Below are 20454 nucleotides of genomic sequence, written 5' to 3' on the forward strand. Positions count from 1 at the left end.
TGCACAGACCGGGGGGTCGGCACGGTCCCAGCTGTGCACAGACCGGGGGGGTCGGCGCGGTCCCAGTTGTGCACAGACCGGGGGGTCGGCGCGGTCCCAGCTGTGCACAGACCGGGGGGTCGGCGCGGTCCCAGTTGTGCACAGACCGGGGGGTCGGCGCGATCCCAGCTGTGCTCAGACCGGGGGGTTGGTGCGGTCCCAGCTGTGCTCAGACCGGGGGGTCGGCGCGGTCCCAGCTGTGCACAGACCGGGGGGGTCGGCGCGATCCCAGCTGTGCACAGACCGGGGGGGTCGGCGCGGTCCCAGCTGTGCACAGACCGGGGGTCGGCGCGGTCCCAGCTGTGCACAGACCGGGGGGGTCGGCGCGGTCCCAGCTGTGCACAGACCGGGGGGTCGGCGGGGTCCCAGCTGTGCTCAGACCGGGGGGGTCGGCGCGGTCCCAGTTGTGCACAGACCGGGGGGTCGGCGCGGTCCCAGCTGTGCACAGACCGGGGGGTCGGCCCGGTCCCAGCTGTGCACACACCGGGGGGTTCGCGGGGTCCCAGCTGTGCTCAGACCGGGGGGTCGGCGCGATCCCAGCTGTGCACAGACCGGGGGGTCGGCGCGGTCCCAGCTGTGCTCACACCGGGGGGTCGGCGCGGTCCCAGCTGTGCACAGACCGGGGGGTCGGCGCGGTCCCAGCTGTGCACAGACCGGGGGGTCGGCGCGGTCCCAGCCGTGCACAGACCGGGGGGTCGGCGCGGTCCCAGCTGTGCTCAGACCGGGGGGGTCGGCGCGGTCCCAGCTGTGCACAGACCGGGGGGTCGGCGCGGTCCCAGCTGTGCACAGACCGGGGGGTCGGCGCGGTCCCAGTTGTGCACAGACCGGGGGGGTCGGCGCGGTCCCAGTTGTGCACAGACCGGGGGGTCGGCGCGGTCCCAGCTGTGCACAGACCGGGGGGGTCGGCGCGGTCCCAGCTGTGCACAGACCGGGGGGGTCGGCGCGGTCCCAGCTGTGCACAGACCGGGGGGTCGGCGCGGTCCCAGCTGTGCTCAGACCGGGGGGTCGGCGCGGTCCCAGCTGTGCTCAGACCGGGGGGTCGGCGCGGTCCCAGCTGTGCACAGACCGGGGGGTCGGCGCGGTCCCAGCTGTGCACAGACCGGGGGGTCGGCGCGGTCCCAGCTGTGCTCAGACCGGGGGGTCGGCGCGGTCCCAGCTGTGCTCAGACCGGGGGGGTCGGCGCGGTCCCAGTTGTGCTCAGAGACCGGGGGGTCGGCACGGTCCCAGCTGTGCTCAGACCGGGGGGTCGGCGCGGTCCCAGCTGTGCACAGACCGGGGGGTCGGCGCGGTCCCAGCTGTGCTCAGACCGGGGGGTCGGCGCGGTCCCAGCTGTGCTCAGACCGGGGGGTCAGCGCGATCCCAGCTGTGCACAGACCGGGGGGTCGGCGCGCTCCCAGCTGTGCACAGACCGGGGGGTCGGCGCGGTCCCAGCTGTGCTCAGACCGGGGGGTCGGCGCGGTCCCAGCTGTGCACAGACCGGGGGGGTCGGCGCGCTCCCAGCTGTGCACAGACCGGGGGGTCGGCGCGGTCCCAGCTGTGCTCAGACCGGGGGGTCGGCGCGGTCCCAGCTGTGCTCAGACCGGGGGGTCGGCGCGGTCCCAGCTGTGCATGGGGGTCGGCACGGTCCCAGCTGTGCACACACCGGGGGGTTCGCGGGGTCCCAGCTGTGCACGGAGACCGGACTGTAGATCAGGCAGCGCAGGGACCCGGGAACCGGCTCCCCGGACGGGGCTTTTCTGCAGCTGTGCTGAGGGGGCATCGAGCTCCGTGTCGGAGGTGGGGCAGGCAGGGGAGCTCAGCTCCAGCCCCTGGCCGGAGGGTCCTGGGGCTGCGTGCGCCTGGGCCGACAGACTCCCCCCTCGGCTCGTCCCAGCCCCGGGGACATGGACTCGCCCTGCTCCAGCGCCCGGCAGCCCCTCCCCCAAGAAGGGAGTGGGGATGGATGCTGCCGTCAGAGCCGAGTGCCGGCTAATTACCCTTCCAAGTGTGTCTTGTAAATTAAGGGCTAATTAGAGGCAAAGTTGGTGTCACGGTTTGACACGTGTTTCTGTGGTGCTGAACAAGGAGGGGGCGGGGGTGGGGCAGCAAGGCCAGTCGCTCGCTGTGCGCAAGGCGGGGGCCCGGATGGGAGTGCTGGCCCTGGAGGGTTGCATAGGGGCAGGCGGGGGGGCAGGCGTTCTGTGGCCCAGCGCCCAAGGGTGCAAACACGCCTGTGGGGTGCAGTGTGGCACCCGGGATGCTGGATCTGCTCTTCATCCTGCCAGCCTGAGATGGGCCGGGTCTGGGCACAGCTGAGTGCGTCCGCTCAGGGCGAGTTGCTCAAACTCGGGGCTCCCTACAGCCCCCGACTGGAGACCTTCCAAACAGGCCACAAACCAGTCCCACAGAGCGCTCCAGAGGCCTGCCTGAAGCCTCCCGAGCAAAACCCCTCCGACACCCCAGCAATATCCGTGCCTCAGATGGCCCCGGGCCTCATACACAGGTGGGGGGGTCTAGAACCCTATCCCACCTACCCCCAACGGGTTCTTCTGGTTCCAAGATCCCCAGTCAATTTACCCTCCGGATCTTACCCACAGACCACGCTGAGCCAATCCTTTAGCATCTAACATCTAAAGGTTTATTACTAAAGAAAGAAAAGCCTGAGAGTGAGGTTGTTAAAGTATCACACGTCACATGCACCGAATCTCCCAGTTCTCGGTGCAGGCTCTAGCAGAGATGTTACAGCCGCTGGCCTAAAAGTCCTTGGTCACATCCCATGTCAGGATGGGTCCACGGTTCTTCCCGGCTCGTGATTCCTTGCGAGGCCGCATCTGGGGTCAGGAGCAGATCTGGAGACCAGGGAGGCTGCCACGTGGCATCTTTATCCCTCCTCCCTGGTCTCTTCTGGGCTGCAGCCAGGGGCGCAGGACAGGCAGCAGAGCCAAGCTGCTGTTTCCAGCCCATGGCCTGTCCCCGTGTTCCCTGCTGGTAGCGCCTGATATCAGTCCCCATTCTTGAGGGGAGTCCTTGCCCTATGGAGGGCCGTTGTTCCAGGGAGACTTGCTCATTAGCATGGCCATGGGCTGAGCTGCTTTGCCCATAGTTCAACCACACACAGAGGAACATTCGGGATCCACACGCTTCTAACTTCACACCCAGACATTGCACAATCGCACGAATAGCGTATGTGGAATCAGTAGAAGACAAGCTTTCGTCTGACACCAACTTTTGGGGCACCCCCCCAAGGGTGCAGCAGTGACCTGGCTGCTCCCCTCAAAATCCAGTAACGTGACACCCTCGAGTGGGCCAGGCCAGGCTGGAAACAGCAGCTTGGCTCTGCTGCCTGTCCTGCGCCCCTGGCTCGCAGGGCTCAGGCGAGGCTCCGGGGTGCGCCTGGGCCTCGCGGGTCAGGCTGTGGCTGGGGGCTCAGGGCTCATCGGGAAGAGCCGCGTCCGAGGCTAGAGAGCAGGGCCGTGCGCTGTCCCCAAAGGAGGCTGCCCCTTCCTGCCTTCCCTGGCAGTGGGACGTGCCAGTGCGGATGTTTGCGGGTGCCTGTGCCGGAGCGGATGCAGCCTGGTTCCGAAGCCCCGCACACCTGGGGCAGCTGCAGAGACACCCAGGTCCTAGGGCCCTGACTTGGCAGCAGCTGTCCCCGGAGGGCCAGGGCTCAGCGTGTGCTCCCCTCAGTTCCGGAGCCGGAAGGAGCCGTGCTAGCTGAGCTCCTGTCCGGACAAGCGCCTGAGTGGCCCAGCTCGATGTGAATGGTGCTAGGGACGGCGAATCCCCCACAGGCCGTGGGAGGGTGGCCCGGTGGGGAGCGATTCTCAGCTACACGCCCCATGTTTCCACTCTGAATTTGTCCAGCTGCGGCTTCCAGTCCTGGGTCACGTTAGACATTTGCCCCTCGATGGCAGGGCCCATCCTCAGACCTGTACCAACTGGAATCACATCACCCCGGCCCTGCCTTTCATGGAGTCACAGAACTGCAGGGTTAGAAGGGGCCGCACAGTCAACCTGTGGAACTCCCTGCCAGAGGAGGTTGGGAAGGGTTCCGAAAGAGCTAGGTAGATTCCTGAAGGTTCGGTCCATCTGTGGCTGTTAGCCAGGCTGGGCAGGGAGGGTGTGGGTTAGCTGGGAATGGGTGACAGGAGGGATCACGGGATGGTTCCCCGTTGGGTTCCCTCCCTCCGGGGCCCCGGGCCCTGGCCGCTGTGGGCAGGCAGGACCCTGGGCTGGACGGACCGTTGGGCTGACGCCCTAAGGGCCCTCGGGCCCATGTTTCTCAAGGACGGGTCCCCGGCCAGCGCGGGTGGCTGAGCGCCGACGCGGGCGGGGGCAGCAAGCCAGGCCCTGGTGTCAGCAGGCCTGGTGCATTCTGCCTCCAGCTGCACGTGGGGTTTTGTTCAGGGCCTGGGCGCTGGAGGCGCTTCCATTAGGCCGGGGGCTCGGATCGGCCCGTCATCTCGGAGCCGCTGACAGGTGACCACGGCTGAGCATCCGCCCTGTGCCCTGAGCTGCCCGCCCCTCACGAGCCTCCTCCGTGCAGGGCAGAGCGGGGGGGCTGATGTGGGGGGCCCTCCCACTCTCTGTTCTATCGCCACAGAACGGATGGGCGGGGCGCAAGGCTTGGGAGGAGTTTGCTGGCTGCTTTGGGAGCGGGGCAGGGCCAGGGCAGGGGGAGCCTCCGCCCCACGGGAGCCACCTGGCCCAGCTGGAGCCAGAATCCCAGACCCCTGCCCCCAAGCCTCTGCACCAGCCCTGAGCCCCTTGGGTCCAGCCTCCCTTACAGTGCCTGCCCCCTGACCCCCACTGCCTGCCCCAGGCTCAGCTCAGAGCCCCTCACGCTCCAAATCCCTTAGCCCAGGGCCAGAGCCTGCGCCCCAACCCTCTGCCCCTGCCTGGTGGGAGGGAGGAGGACGGAGTGAGCAGGGGCGGGGCCTTGGGGAAGGGGCGGGACAAGGGGATTTGGGTCCCTCGTAGATCCTGAATTGCCCGCTCCACTCCGCCCGGCTCCCGGCCCGCCCCACCCGGCTCCCAGCCTGCCTCGCTCCTCCCTGGCTCCCGGCCCGGCCTGCCCCACCCCGCTCCCCCCAGTCCCCAGCTCCCAGCCCGCCCCGCTCCTCCCTGGCGCCCGGCCTGGCCCGCCCCACCCCGCTCCCTCCAGTTCCCAGCTCCCAGCCCGCCCCGCTCCTCCCTGGCTCCCGGCCCGGCCCGCCCCACCCCGCTCCCCCCAGTCCCCAGCTCCCAGCCCGCCCCGCTCCTCCCTGGCTCCCGGCCCGGCCCGCCCCACCCCGCTCCCCCCAGTCCCCAGCTCCCGGCCCGCCCCGCTCCTCCCTGGCGCCTGGCCTGGCCCGCCCCACCCCGCTCCCCCCAGTCCTCAGCTCCCGGCCCGCCCCGCTCCTCCCTGGCTCCCGGCCCGGCCCGCCCCACCCCGCTCCCCCCAGTCCCCAGCTCCCAGCCCGCCCCGCTCCTCCCTGGCGCCCGGCCTGGCCCGCCCCACCCCGCTCCCCCCAGTCCCCAGCTCCCAGCCCGCCCCGCTCCTCCCTGGCTCCCGGCCCGGCCCGCCCCACCCCGCTCCCCCCAGTCCCCAGCTCCCGGCCCGCCCCGCTCCTCCCTGGCGCCTGGCCCGGCCCCACCCCGCTCCCCCCAGTCCCCAGCTCCCAGCCCGCCCCGCTCCTCCCTGGCTCCCGGCCCGCCCCACCCCGCTCCCCCCAGTCCCCAGCTCCCAGCCCGCCCCGCTCCTCCCTGGCTCCCGGCCCGCCCCACCCCGCTCCCCCCAGTCCCCAGCTCCCAGCCCGCCCCGCTCCTCCCTGGCTCCCGGCCCGGCCCGCCCCACCCCGCTCCCCCCAGTCCCCAGCTCCCAGCCCGCCCCGCTCCTCCCTGGCGCCCGGCCCGGCCCGCCCCACCCCGCTCCCCCCAGTCCCCAGCTCCCAGCCCGCCCCGCTCCTCCCTGGCTCCCGGCCCGGCCCGCCCCACCCCGCTCCCCCCAGTCCCCAGCTCCTGGCCCGCCCCGCTCCTCCCTGGCGCCCGGCCCGCCCCACCCCGCTCCCCCCAGTCCCCAGCTCCCGGCCCGCCCCGCTCCTCCCTGGATCCAGACCCGGCCCGCCCCACCCCGCTCCCCCCAGTCCCCAGCTCCCGGCCCGCCCCGCTCCTCCCTGGATCCAGACCCGGCCCGCCCCACCCCACTCCCCCCAGTTCCCGGCTCCCGGCCCGCCCCGCTCCCCCCAGCTCCCAGCCCGCCCTGCTCCTCCCTGGATCCAGACTTGGCCCGCCCCACCCCGCTCCCCCCAGTTCCCAGCCCACCCCACTCCTCCCTGGCTCCCGGCCCGGCCCGCCCCACCCCGCTCCCCCTAGTTCCTGGCTCCCGGCCCACCCTGCTCCTCCCTGCATCCAGACCTAGCTCCCGGCCCACCCCGCTCCCCCCAGTCCTCAGCTCCCAGCCCGCCCCACTCCTCCCTGGATCCAGACCCCGCTCCTGGCCCTGCCCGCCCCACCCTGCTCCCCCCAGTTCCTGGCTCCTGGCTCGCCCTGCTCTCCCTGGCTCCCGGCCCGGCCCGCTCCGCTCCCCCCAGGCTCCTGGCCTAGCCCACCCCACCCTGCTCCCCCCAGTCCTGGCTCCCGGCCTGCCCCACTCCCCCTGGCTCCCAGCCTGCTCTGCTCAGGGAGGGGGTTGGAGGTAAAGATAAAACCTCCCCCCGCGCTCCAGCGGTCAGAGGCTGGAGAGGGATGGCAGGAGACAAATCGCTTGATCGTGTCTTCAGTCCACCCTCTCTGGGGCACCTGGTGCTGGCCACTGTCGGCAGACAGGACACTGGGCTAGATGGACCTTTGGTCTGGGCCAGTCCGGCCGTTCTCATGGTCGTAGGCGGCAGGAAGCAGACCAACGTGCTTTGGGCCAGGTGGCTCCAGTTCCTCCTCCTGCTGCTGCTGCTGGTGGGGGGGGGGCTGGGCCTCATGGCTGCGGGGAGGAGACTTGGGGGAAGGGCTGTAGTGGGGCGGGAGGAGGGGTGGGGCAGAGAGGCAGGGCCCCAAGTGGAGGAGAGGTCTAGGGCTATAGGGCTAGGTGTTTTGTGGCCACTGTGCCCCCAGCAATTGTCCCTGCCTGGGACGTGGGGGGTGTAGCCCAGGGCCCGGGATGTGGGGGGCCTGGGGTGTCTGAGCCGCTGGGGGCAGCCCGGCGCTGACCTAGTGCTTGTCTTGCAGCCGCCCCCCACTCGACCAGCAGCACCTCCCTGCACTCGGAGCGCGCCGTCACCCTGCTGGGCGCCAGCGCGAAGCCAGAGGGCATGCACCAGCGCTCCTACTCCGTCTCCAGCGCCGAGCAGTGGAACGAGGCCGTGGGGGTCCCCGGCGGCAGCCCCAACCCCCGTGAGTACCCGCCCAGGCCTCCGCTCGGACCTGCCCCCTCCGCCCGGTGCGGAGAAAGGCCCCCCCCGCCGGCGCTGGGCCTCGAGCCCCCTCGGCCGGCCGTGGGGAGCGGGGGCAGCCCTGTGCCTCGCGCTCATTGGCTGCGCCCCGCTCGCTCCCCTCCGCTGGCTCAGGACAGTGGAGTGAATTAAAATAATTCCCACATTTCCCAACGCAGCCACTTTGCCGAATTGGAAAATAAATGCCTCTGTGCCGCATCCATCACTCCTGCGTCGCGGCGCGGCCGCCGCACTAAAAAAGCAGTTAAATGCACATCAAGAGCGGAGCAGCCATTTCCATGCCCGCGCGCCCCTCGTCGTTCTCATTAGCGCGGCAGCCGCCCCCCCGCGCGCTCCCAGGGGCTTTCGCAGTTTAAAGAGAGCCTCTTTATGATCATTACCGGAGTCCGACTGTGCCGGCGCCATTTGCGGCTGAGGAGGCTCCTCATTTGTAACTGTGAAAAACTATCAATTTCAGCGCGCCTGATGCCGCAGCTTCATCACTGGCCCCATCAGCTCCCTGCTGGAAGCGAATTAATCAGACTGTTACTGCTGATGGGGCGCGCGGCTACGGGAGCGGAGGGCGAGCTCGGAGCACTCACGTGCCTGGCTCCTGCCCCCCGCCGGACCCTGAGTGGGCCAGGGCCAGTCCCGCCTGCCTCTCGCTCCGGAGCAGCCCCAGCCCGGCCCAGGCCGGACGCGGCGCCACCCCGCACGAGACCCTGCCGGCCCCTGTGCGGGAGCTGTCCCTGGTCCTGCAGGGCCCCCCGGACGTGGGGGAGTCTCACACCCCGATCCTGCAGGGCCCCGGACATGGGGGAGTCTCACACCCCGATCCTGCAGGGCCCCGGACGTGGGGGAGTCTCACACCCCGATCCTGCAGGGTCCCCGAATGTGGGGGAGTCTCACACCCCGATCCTGCAGGGCCCCGGACATGGGGGAGTCTCACACCCCGATCCTGCAGGGCCCCGGACATGGGGGAGTCTCACACCCCGATCCTGCAGGGCCCCGGACGTGGGGGAGTCTCACACCCCGATCCTGCAGGGCCCCCGGACATGGGGGAGTCTCACACCCCGATCCTGCAGGGCCCCCGGACATGGGGGAGTCTCACACCCCGATCCTGCAGGGCCCCGGACATGGGGGAGTCTCACACCCCGATCCTGCAGGGCCCCGGACATGGGGGAGTCTCACACCCCGATCCTGCAGGGCCCCGGACGTGGGGGAGTCTCACACCCCGATCCTGCAGGGCCCCCGGACATGGGGGAGTCTCACACCCCGATCCTGCAGGGCCCCTGCACGTGGGGGAGTCTCACACCCCGATCCTGCAGGGTCCCCGAATGTGGGGGAGTCTCACACCCCGATCCTGCAGGGCCCCCGCACGTGGGGGAGTCTCACACCCCGATCCTGCAGGGCCCCCGGACGTGGGGGAGTCTCACACCCCGATCCTGCAGGGCCCCCGCACGTGGGGGAGTCTCACACCCCGATCCTGCAGGGCCCCCGGACGTGGGGGAGTCTCACACCCCGATCCTGCAGGGCCCCCGCACGTGGGGGAGTCTCACACCCCGATCCTGCAGGGCCCCGGACATGGGGGAGTCTCACACCCCGGTCCTGCAGGGCCCCCGGACGTGGGGGAGTCTCACACCCCGATCCTGCAGGGCCCCGGACATGGGGGAGTCTCACACCCCGATCCTGCAGAGCCCCGGACATGGGGGAGTCTCACACCCCGATCCTGCAGGGCCCCGGACGTGGGGGAGTCTCACACCCCGATCCTGCAGGGCCCCTGCACGTGGGGGAGTCTCACACCCCGATCCTGCAGGGTCCCCGAATGTGGGGGAGTCTCACACCCCGATCCTGCAGGGCCCCCGCACGTGGGGGAGTCTCACACCCCGATCCTGCAGGGCCCCCGGACGTGGGGGAGTCTCACACCCCGATCCTGCAGGGCCCCTGCACATGGGGGAGTCTCACACCCCGATCCTGCAGGGCCCCTGTATGTGGGGGAGTCTCACACCCCGATCCTGCAGGGCCCCTGCACGTGGGGGAGTCTCACACCCCGATCCTGCAGGGCCCCTGCACGTGGGGGAGTCTCACACCCCGATCCTGCAGGGCCCCGGACGTGGGGGAGTCTCACACCCCGATCCTGCAGGGCCCCGGACGTGGGGGAGTCTCACACCCCGATCCTGCAGGGCCCCTGCACGTGGGGGAGTCTCACACCCCGATCCTGCAGGGCCCCTGCACGTGGGGGAGTCTCACACCCCGATCCTGCAGGGCCCCGGACGTGGGGGAGTCTCACACCCCGATCCTGCAGGGCCCCGGACGTGGGGGAGTCTCACACCCCGATCCTGCAGGGCCCCTGCACGTGGGGGAGTCTCACACCCCGATCCTGCAGGGCCCCTGCACGTGGGGGAGTCTCACACCCCGATCCTGCAGGGCCCCGGACGTGGGGGAGTCTCACACCCCGATCCTGCAGGGCCCCGGACGTGGGGGAGTCTCACACCCCGATCCTGCAGGGCCCCTGCACATGGCGGAGTCTCACACCCCGATCCTGCAGGGCCCCTGCACGTGGGGGAGTCCCACACCCCGATCCTGCAGGGCCCCAGGACATGGGGGAGTCTCACACCCCGATCCTGCAGGGCCCCTGCACGTGGGGGAGTCCCACACCCCGATCCTGCAGGGCCCCCGGACGTGGGGGAGTCTCACACCCCGATCCTGCAGGGCCCCCTGCACATGGGGGAGTCTCACACCCCGATCCTGCAGGGCCCCTGCACGTGGGGGAGTCTCACACCCCGATCCTGCAGGGCCCCTGCATGTGGGGGAGTCTCACACCCCGGTCCTGCAGGGCCCCTGCACGTGGGGGAGTCTCACACCCCGATCCTGCAGGGCCCCTGCACGTGGGGGGTCTCACACCCCGGTCCTGCAGGGCCCCCGAATGTGGGGGAGTCTCACACCCCGATCCTGCAGGGCCCCTGAACGTGGGGGAGTCCCACACCCCGATCCTGCAGGGCCCCCGCACGTGGGGGAGTCTCACACCCCGATCCTGCAGGGCCCCTGCACGTGGGGGAGTCCCACACCCCGATCCTGCAGGGCCCCTGCACGTGGGGGAGTCCCACACCCCGATCCTGCAGGGCCCCTGCACGTGGGGGAGTCTCACACCACGATGCTGCAGGGCCCCCGAATGTGGGGGAGTCTCACACCCCGATCCTGCAGGGCCCCTGCACGTGGGGGAGTCCCACACCCCGATCCTGCAGGGCCCCTGTATGTGGGGGAGTCTCACACCCCGGTCCTGCAGGGCCCCTGCACGTGGGGGAGTCTCACACCCCGATCCTGCAGGGCCCCGGACGTGGGGGAGTCTCACACCCCGATCCTGCAGGGCCCCTGCACGTGGGGGAGTCTCACACCCCGATGCTGCAGGGCCCCTGCACGTGGGGGAGTCTCACACCCCGATCCTGCAGGGCCCCGGACATGGGGGAGTCTCACACCACGATCCTGCAGGGCCCCGCACGTGGGGGAGTCTCACACCCCGATCCTGCAGGGCCCCCGGACATGGGGGAGTCTCACACCCCGATCCTGCAGGGCCCCTGCACGTGGGGGAGTCTCACACCCCGATCCTGCAGGGTCCCCGAATGTGGGGGAGTCTCACACCCCGATCCTGCAGGGCCCCCGGATGTGGGGGAGTCTCACACCCCGATCCTGCAGGGCCCCTGCACGTGGGGGAGTCTCACACCCCGGTCCTGCAGGGCCCCTGCACGTGGGGGAGTCTCACACCCCGATCCTGCAGGGCCCCCGGACATGGGGGAGTCTCACACCCCGATCCTGCAGGGCCCCTGCACGTGGGGGAGTCCCACACCCCGATCCTGCAGGGCCCCTGCACGTGGGGGAGTCTCACACCCCGATCCTGCAGGGCCCCTGTATGTGGGGGAGTCTCACACCCCGGTCCTGCAGGGCCCCTGCACGTGGGGGAGTCTCACACCCCGATCCTGCAGGGCCCCGGACGTGGGGGAGTCTCACACCCCGATCCTGCAGGGCCCCTGCACGTGGGGGAGTCTCACACCCCGATCCTGCAGGGCCCCTGCACGTGGGGGAGTCTCACACCCCGATCCTGCAGGGCCCCGGACATGGGGGAGTCTCACACCACGATCCTGCAGGGCCCCGCACGTGGGGGAGTCTCACACCCCGATCCTGCAGGGCCCCCGGACATGGGGGAGTCTCACACCCCGATCCTGCAGGGCCCCCGGACATGGGGGAGTCTCACACCCCGATCCTGCAGGGCCCCTGCACGTGGGGGAGTCTCACACCCCGATCCTGCAGGGCCCCCGGATGTGGGGGAGTCTCACACCCCGATCCTGCAGGGCCCCTGCACGTGGGGGAGTCTCACACCCCGGTCCTGCAGGGCCCCTGCACGTGGGGGAGTCTCACACCCCGATCCTGCAGGGCCCCCGGACATGGGGGAGTCTCACACCCCGATCCTGCAGGGCCCCTGCACGTGGGGGAGTCTCACACCCCGATCCTGCAGGGCCCCTGCACGTGGGGGAGTCTCACACCCCGGTCCTGCAGGGCCCCTGCACGTGGGGGAGTCTCACACCCCGATCCTGCAGGGCCCCCGGACGTGGGGGAGTCTCACTCCCCGATCCTGCAGGGCCCCCGGACATGGGGGAGTCTCACACCCCGATCCTGCAGGGCCCCTGCACGTGGGGGAGTCTCACACCCCGATCCTGCAGGGCCCCCGGACATGGGGGAGTCTCACACCCCGATCCTGCAGGGCCCCCGGACATGGGGGAGTCTCACACCCCGGTCCTGCAGGGCCCCTGCACGTGGGGGAGTCTCACACCCCGATCCTGCAGGGCCCCTGCACGTGGGGGAGTCTCACACCCCGATCCTGCAGGGCCCCTGTATGTGGGGGAGTCTCACACCCCGATCCTGCAGGGCCCCCGGACATGGGGGAGTCTCACACCCCGATCCTGCAGGGCCCCTGCACGTGGGGGAGTCTCACACCCCGATCCTGCAGGGCCCCGGACGTGGGGGAGTCTCACACCCCGATCCTGCAGGGCCCCTGCACATGGGGGAGTCTCACATCCCGATCCTGCAGGGCCCCTGCACATGGGGGAGTCTCACACCCCGATCCTGCAGGGCCCCTGCACGTGGGGGAGTCTCACACCCCGGTCCTGCAGGGCCCCTGCACGTGGGGGAGTCTCACACCCCGGTCCTGCAGGGCCCCTGCACGTGGGGGAGTCTCACACCCCGATCCTGCAGGGCCCCCGAATGTGGGGGAGTCTCAGGCTGCGATCAGTCACTGCAGGGACTCGGCTGCATGCAGAGGTGGGCGGGGGGGGGGGCCCTGCCCCTCCCCCCACAGGTGTCTCTGTGGTGGTTTGAATCCAGGACTCGGGGGCTCGGGCGCAGGCCTGGGCGCCTGCCGTTGACCTGTGGGCGTGTGCCGGGTTCTCAGCCTGCAGGGCAGCTCGCCGGGGGTCCCAGAGGGGTGAGCTGGCCTCTGCCGGCTGCCACCTTCCTTTCCTGCACGGCCATCCCCAGACTGACCCGGCCGGGGCCGCGGCGCGCAGGGTGCAGGGTGGAGATCTCGGCCCCAGAGCTGTGTGCGCCTGTGGAGCGCTGCCCCGGGAGCGGGCACGCTGGCCATCCCGCGGGTCCTGAGGGACAGCCCGGGCCCGGCCAAAGGGGCGACGGGGCAGCTACCGGGGCCTGCCAGGTGGGTTCCACTGTGCGGGTAGTTTTCTGGGCCGGCGCTGGAGTCTGGTCCCCGCCCACAGGCCGTGAGCAGTGCGGTGCTGTCCCTGGTGCACCAGTGTCCGATTTCCTGCATCCCACCCTCTGGGCCCCAGCTGGGCACAGCGGGACGGGGAGCTGGGGGCTTCGAGCAGAGCCAGAAGTCGGGAGCTGAGGAGCGGAGCTGGCTCACGGCCCTGGCCCCTTCTCTGTGCGTGCTGCAGGGCTCCACAGAACGGGCGCCTGGAAGGCGGCTCCCCGACGGCGTTACAGAGGCTAAGGACACTGCGCCTGCCTGGCTGCTCGGCCCCCCGCGCCCAGCCCTGCTAGCCGCGGGCAGGCGGCGTCGAGACGGCCAGGGCAGGAGCAGAGCGTCCGGCCCGCATCCTGCAGAGCCTGCCGGGGCAGCTGCGTGTCTCCTGCAGCGACCAGGAGCGGGCTGCCCCAGGCGGACACTGCGGACGCTGGCCCAGAGTTCTGGTGAGGCCAGGCCCCTAGCTCTGCCCAGGAGCAGCCTCGTGTGCCCTGGGAGACCCGTTTCCGGGGTTGCTCCAGGGCGCCCCGCCCCGACGCAGGGACTTGGCAGAGGGTCACAGTTACTGGTCGGCTGGGAGCAGAGCGCCTCCCCGGGCTGAGTGTGGGACGCGCTCCCGCCAGAGTGGGGGGCCCTGCGGGTCAGGGCGGTGTGACAAGCGGGGCGCTCCTGCCGGAGCAGGGGTGTGGCCGCCACGCAGGGAAGCGGGTGCTGCGGCGTGGCCAGACGCGGCTCTGGGGAGACGGCCCCCTTGGGAAGAGCGAGGCTGTGCTGACAGGCGCCCTCGCGGGCTTGGCGTGGAGCCCATGTCTGCGCTGGTCCCCTGGTCCCAGCATCTCCGCTGCCCGGAGGCCGAGGGGCCGGCCGTGGGGCAGGGCTGCAGGGGGTGACAGCGGAGCGAGGCGCCTGCCTTGGCGGCTGATTGGAAGCCTGCGCCGTGTGCGCTGTGAAATTGAATGTCAGGCTTTTGATTTTGTAGCTGGTCTCTAATGAAATTTGACATTTAATGGTGAGTGCCGCGGCAGCGTGTGTGTGTGTGAGCGGAGCTTGATTAGCGTGCTCTAATTGACAGTAATTAGGCAGCTCCCTGATTGTTTCTAATTCTGCTATTAATTGTAAGGAACAGTGTGATTGAGGATAAATTTGGTGCGTTGCTGCCGGGGATACGGCTTCTCCGGCTCCGCAACAGCAGCCCGCGGAGCCCACCCTGCTTGGGCGCCGGAGAGGGGCCGCCCCGTCCTGTCCTCTGGAGGAGGAGCCCCTCGCGGGGCTGGCCATGGCTGCCAGCCAGGCACACGGCTCGGACAGGGCCTAGGCAGGGTTCCCAGCAGGTGGGTGCTCCCAGAGCAACCCCGCCTCCTGCGGACGGGGAGTGGAGCAGGGCCTGTCTGCGGCCTGGGGACGTTTCTGAGGAGTGGGCACAGGGCAGGGCGGTGTCCAAGGCACTTACATGGACAGCAGGCAGGGAGGTTTGGGGCGTCTCTCAGCTACAGGAGCAGGCAGCTAGTTGGGGTGCCACCGTAAGACAGGACTGAGTGGGGATGGTCGGGGTGTGTCTGGGGGACGGGAGCGGGCAGGGACGGTCGGGCAGATACCGGGGGCGGGAGAGGACAGGGACGGTCGTGGGAATACCGGGGGCGGGAGCAGGCAGGGACGGTAATGGGGATACCGGGGGTGGGAGCGGGCAGAGATGGTTGGGCAGATACCGGGGGCGGAAGAGAACAGGGACGGTCGTGGGGATACCGGGGACGGGAGCAGGCAGGGATGGTAATGGGGATACCGGAGGCGGGAGCGGGCAGGGATGGTCTTGGAGATACCGGGGGTGGGAGCGGGCAGGGACGGTCGTGGGGATACCGGGGACGGGAGCAGGCAGGGATGGTAATGGGGATACCGGGGGCGGGAGCGGGCAGAGATGGTCTTGGGGATACTGGGGGTGGGAGCGGGCAGGGATGGTCAGGGGGATACCGGGAGCGGGCAGGGACGGTCGGACAGATACTGGGGGCGGGGGCGTGAGCGGGCAGGGACAGTCAGGGGGATACCGGGAGTGGGCAGGGACGGTCGGGCAGATACTGGGGGCGGGGGCGGGAGTGGGCAGAGACGGTCAGGGGGATACCGGGAGCGGGCAGGGACGGTCGGGCAGATACTGGGGGCGGGGACAGGAGTGGGCAGGGACGGTCAGGGGGATACCGGGAGCGGGCAGGGACAGTCGGGCAGATACCGGGGGCGGGGACAGGAGTGGGCAGGGACGGTCAGGGGGATACCGGGAGCGGGCAGGGACGGTCGGGCAGATACTGGGGGCGGGGACAGGAGTGGGCAGGGACAGTCAGGGGGATACCGGGAGCGGGCAGGGACGGTCGGGCAGATACTGGGGGCGGGGGCGGGAGTGGGCAGGGACAGTCAGGAGGATACCGGGAGCGGGCAGGGACGGTCGGGCAGATACTGGGGGCGGGGGCGTGAGCGGGCAGGGACAGTCAGGGGGATACCGGGAGCGGGCAGGGACGGTCGGGCAGATACTGGGGGCGGGGGCGGGAGCGGGCAGGGACGGTAAGGGGGGGTATGTCTACACTACACTCCTAGTTCGAACTAGGAGGGTAATGTATGCATACCGCACTTGCTAATGAAGCCCGGGATTTGAATTTCCCGGGCTTCATTAGCATAAGCGGGGAGCCGCCATTTTTAAATCCCCGCTGCTTCGAACCCCGTGTAGCGCGGCTACACGGGGCTCGAACTAGGTAGTTCGGACTAGGACCCTAGTCCGAACTACCTAGTTCGAGCCCCGTGTAGCCGCGCTACACGGGGGTCGAAGCAGCGGGGATTTAAAAATGGCGGCTCCCCGCTTATGCTAATGAAGCCCGGGAAATTCAAATCCCGGGCTTCATTAGCAAGTGCGGTATGCATACATTACCCCGCTAGTTCGAACTAGCGGGGTAGTGTAGACATACCCGGGGATACCGGGAGCGGGCAGGGATGGTCGGGCAGATACTGGGGGCGGGGGCGTGAGCGGGCAGGGACAGTCAAGGCGCCTGAGGGTCTCTGGGACTGTCTGCGAGGGAATCGGGCGGTCCGGAGCATGACGGTGTCGCGATCTCTCCGTAGCAAATGGCACGGCCGAAGTCCTCGGCTCCAGCCCGAACGTCTCCAGCACTGCAAGCCCGAAGCTGGAGCCGCCTCCGTCCCCTCATGCAAACCGGAAGAAGCACCGCAGGAAAAAGAGCACGGGGACAGGCCGCCCCGATGGCCCCAGCACAGCAGCAGAAGGTAGGACGTGTCCCCAGGCGCTTGCCGCGTGTTGCCATAAGTCCTGAGTTCTCAGACAAGGGCTCGCAGCCCAGCGTGGCCGCCCTTCCTTCTCCCCTGCAGCAGGGAGCAGGGACTGTACCCCGGTGCCAGCTGCTACAGCCAAACACCTGCCAGGCCAGCAGCCGCTTTCCATTGGCTTGTACGTTTGCCCAACGTTAGCAACATGAGCGTCCTGTCCCGGACGTGAACTCCCTGCACCCCGGCCACGTCAGCGGGTCTGGCCGGTGCCCCGTCCCGTCCTGTCCCACGTGTGAACTCCCTGCACCCCAGCCACGTCAGCGGGTCTGACTGGTGCCCCGTCCCGTCCTGTCCCACGTGTGAACTCCCTGCACCCCAGCCACGTCAGCGGGTCTGACTGGTGCCCCGTCCCGTCCTGTCCCACGTGTGAACTCCCTGCACCCCAGCCATGTCAGCGGGTCTGGCTGGTGCCCCATCCCGTCCTGTCCCACGTGTGAACTCCCTGCACCCCAGCCACGTCAGCGGGTCTGACTGGTGCCCCGTCCCGTCCTGTCCCACGTGTGAACTCCCTGCACCCCAGCCACGTCAGCGAGTCTGACTGGTGCCCCGTCCCGTCCTGTCCCACGTGTGAACTCCCTGCACCCCAGCCACGTCAGCGAGTCTGACTGGTGCCCCGTCCCGTCCTGTCCCACGTGTGAACTCCCTGCACCCCTGCCACGTCAGCAGGTCTGGCTGGTGCCCTGTCCCGTCCTGTCCCACATGTGAACTCCCTGCACCCCAGCCACGTCAGCGAGTCTGACTGGTGCCCCGTCCCGTCCTGTCCCACGTGTGAACTCCCTGCACCCCAGCCACGTCAGCGAGTCTGACTGGTGCCCCGTCCCGTCCTGTCCCACGTGTGAACTCCCTGCACCCCAGCCACGTCAGCGGGTCTGACTGGTGCCCCGTCCCGTCCTGTCCCACGTGTGAACTCCCTGCACCCCAGCCACGTCAGCGGGTCTGGCTGGTGCCCCATCCCGTCCTGTCCCACGTGTGAACTCTCTGCACCCCTGCCACGTCAGCGAGTCTGACTGGTGCCCCGTCCCGTCCTGTCCCACGTGTGAACTCCCTGCACCCCAGCCACGTCAGCGAGTCTGACTGGTGCCCCGTCCCGTCCTGTCCCACGTGTGAACTCTCTGCACCCCAGCCACTTCAGCGAGTCTGACTGGTGCCCCGTCCCGTCCTGTCCCACGTGTGAACTCCCTGCACCCCAGCCACGTCAGCGAGTCTGACTGGTGCCCCGTCCCGTCCTGTCCCACGTGTGAACTCCCTGCACCCCAGCCACGTCAGCGAGTCTGACTGGTGCCCCGTCCTGTCCCACGTGTGAACTCCCTGCACCCCAGCCACGTCAGCAGGTCTGGCTGGTGCCCCATCCCATCCTGTCCCACGTGTGAACTCTCTGCACCCCTGCCACGTCAGCGGGTCTGGCTGGTGCCCCGTCCCATCCTGTCCCATGTGTGAACTCTCTGCACCCCAGCAACGTCAGCGAGTCTGACTGGTGCCCCGTCCCATCCTGTCCCACGTGGGAACTCCCTGCACCCCTGCCACGTCAGCGGGTCTGGCTGGTGCCCTGTCCCGTCCTGTCCCACGTGTGAACTCCCTGCACCCCTGCCACGTCAGCAGGTCTGGCTGGTGCTCCATCCCGTCCTGTCCCACGTGTGAACTCCTTGCACCCCTCCTCCCACGTGTGAACTCCCTGCACCCCTGCCACGTCAGCGGGTCTGGCTCATGCCCCGTCCCATCCTGTCCCACATGTGAACTCCCTGCACCCCTGCTCCCACGTGTGAACTCCCTGCACCCCAGCCATGTCAGCGGTTCTGGCTGGTGCCCTGTCCCGTCCTGTCCCACGTGCGAACTCTCTGCACCCCTGCCACATCAGCGGGTCTGGCTGGTGCCCCGTCCTGTCCCACGTGTGAACTCTCTGCACCCCGGCCACGTCAGCGGGTCTGACTGGTGCCCCGTCCCATCCTGTCCCATGTGTGAACTCCCTGCACCCCTGCCACGTCAGCGAGTCTGACTGGTGCCCCGTCCCATCCTGTCCCACGTGTGAACTCCCTGTACCCCTGCCACATCAGCGGGTCTGGCTGGTGCCCTGTCCCATCCCGTCCCGCGTGTGAACTCTCTGCACCCCTGCCACGTCAGCGGGTCTGACTGGTGCCCCGTCCCATCCTGTCCCACGTGTGAACTCTCTGCACCCCTGCCACGTCAGCGGGTCTGGCTGGTGCCCCGTCCCATCCTGTCCCATGTGTGAACTCTCTGCACCCCTGCCACGTCAGCGGGTCTGACTGGTGCCCCGTCCCATCCTGTCCCACGTGTGAACTCTCTGCACCCCTGCCACGTCAGCGGGTCTGACTGGTGCCCCGTCCCATCCTGTCCCACGTGTGAACTCCCTGCACCCCTGCCACGTCAGCGGGTCTGGCTGGTGCCCCGTCCCGTCCCGTCCCGCGTGTGAACTCTCTGCACCCCTGCCACGTCAGCGGGTCTGGCTGGTGCCCCGTCCCGTCCCACGTTTGAACTCTCTGCACCCCGGCCACGTAAGCAGGTCTGGCTGGTGCCTCGTCCTCCCCCAGGATTGCTCTGATCTCAGCACTAGCAGAAAACCTGTCTGAGGAGCAAGGGATTATGGGGGCGGCCCCCCAGCTGTGCGTGGCTCCCGCTCTGGTGTCCCCAAAGCAGCCTGGGTTGGCAGGAGCCAGGCTGTGTGAGGGTTCGGGCTGGCCTGCCCAGCTGCTGAGCTTTACAGGGCAGCGCAGGTGCTTGCTGGGCTGTTGGCTTTGCTGCAGCAAGTGGAAATCGAGTTCCCACACCGACGGCAGGGCCCCTTCCCAATCTGAGCCCACGCCCGGCTGGCTGGGGCAGACGTCCATGGCTGCTGCCCCATTCTGCCCCCGCCTGCTCTGCGGCCGCCCCTGGCCCGGGCCCTGCCCCGCCCGCTGGCGCCAGGCGCACGGAGCACCCTGGGAAAGCTGGGGAGGCCCGGACAGCTCGCTCAGTGCGTCTCATTCGGGAGGTAATCAGAGCCGGGACGTGCGGAGCAATTGAATCTTAGTTGCTCTGAAGTATCATAAATCAAGCCAGCTGCTGCCTTTTTACATGGGCGCATGCTAAGGAGAGCGCGTGGCGGGCTGCTAGGGAGCATCTGCAAACTGCGGCCAGCCTGACAGCACGTCGCCGAGCGAGCGGGTCCGGCAGGAGGCGAGCGCCGGAGAGCAGCACGGGCTGGAGGGGGCCGCTCTGAACTCCTCGGGCCGGCCCCGCAGCCCTGCGCTCCCCCGGCCGCTCCGGCCCTTTGGCTCGGCTCTCGGCAGCCGGGGGGGCTTGCACGGCGGCGCTGGCGGCAGGCGCCTTTGCCACGCTCCCTAGCACAGCACCCCGCGGCTGCCGGAGCTCCAGGGATAATGAACTTCTCATGTGCTTAAAGAGTGATGCAGGGGCCTGGCGAGCGGCTGACAGTCCCGTAATGGGCTCCTCCGCGCCGGGCCGCGCCCCCGTGTCTGCGTGGGGATGGGGGGCCCGGGATTGACGGGGGGAAGTTGTGCGGGGCGCGGGCGTGATTAATGCCGACTGTCAGGGGCTGTTGGGCGCGCCGCTTACCGGCTTGCCGGGGATTACGGCCGCCGCGCTCTGCTCCCGCCCGCCCCCGGCGTCCCTCCCTGCGTCCCTTCACCCGCCCCCAGGCGCCCGCCTGCTCCCCTCCCCACACCCCTTCGCCAGGCCCCGAGGCGCCCGCACGCTCCCCTCCCCGCGCCCCTTCACCAGGCCCCGAGGTGCCCGCACGCTCCCCTCCCCGCATCCCTTCACCCGGCCCCGAGGCGCCCGCACACTCCCCTCCCCGCACCCCTTCGCCAGGCCCCGAGGCGCCCGCACACTCCCCTTCCCACGCTCCTTCACCCGGCCCCCAGGCGCCCGCGCGCTCCCCTCCCCGCGCCCCTTCACCCAGCCGACAGGCACCCGCGCGCTCCCCTCCCCGCGTCCCTTCAC

General features: G+C 69.7%; 1 protein-coding gene across 1 annotated transcript in view; it reads left to right on the forward strand.

Annotated features, from left to right (window-relative positions):
- Positions 1-20454, forward strand: part of AGAP3 (ArfGAP with GTPase domain, ankyrin repeat and PH domain 3) — a 237354-nt gene that overhangs the window by 169858 nt on the left and 47042 nt on the right. The window contains exons 12-13 of the mRNA XM_089776874.1: positions 7222-7386; positions 16276-16437. Coding sequence (XP_089633000.1) covers positions 7222-7386; positions 16276-16437 — 327 coding nt within the window. The remainder of the gene's footprint in view (positions 1-7221; positions 7387-16275; positions 16438-20454) is intronic.

The sequence above is a fragment of the Pelodiscus sinensis genome, chromosome 2 (genome assembly GCF_052426305.1).
Source record: "Pelodiscus sinensis isolate ZL-2025 chromosome 2, ASM5242630v1, whole genome shotgun sequence".
NCBI lineage: Eukaryota > Metazoa > Chordata > Testudines > Trionychidae > Pelodiscus > Pelodiscus sinensis.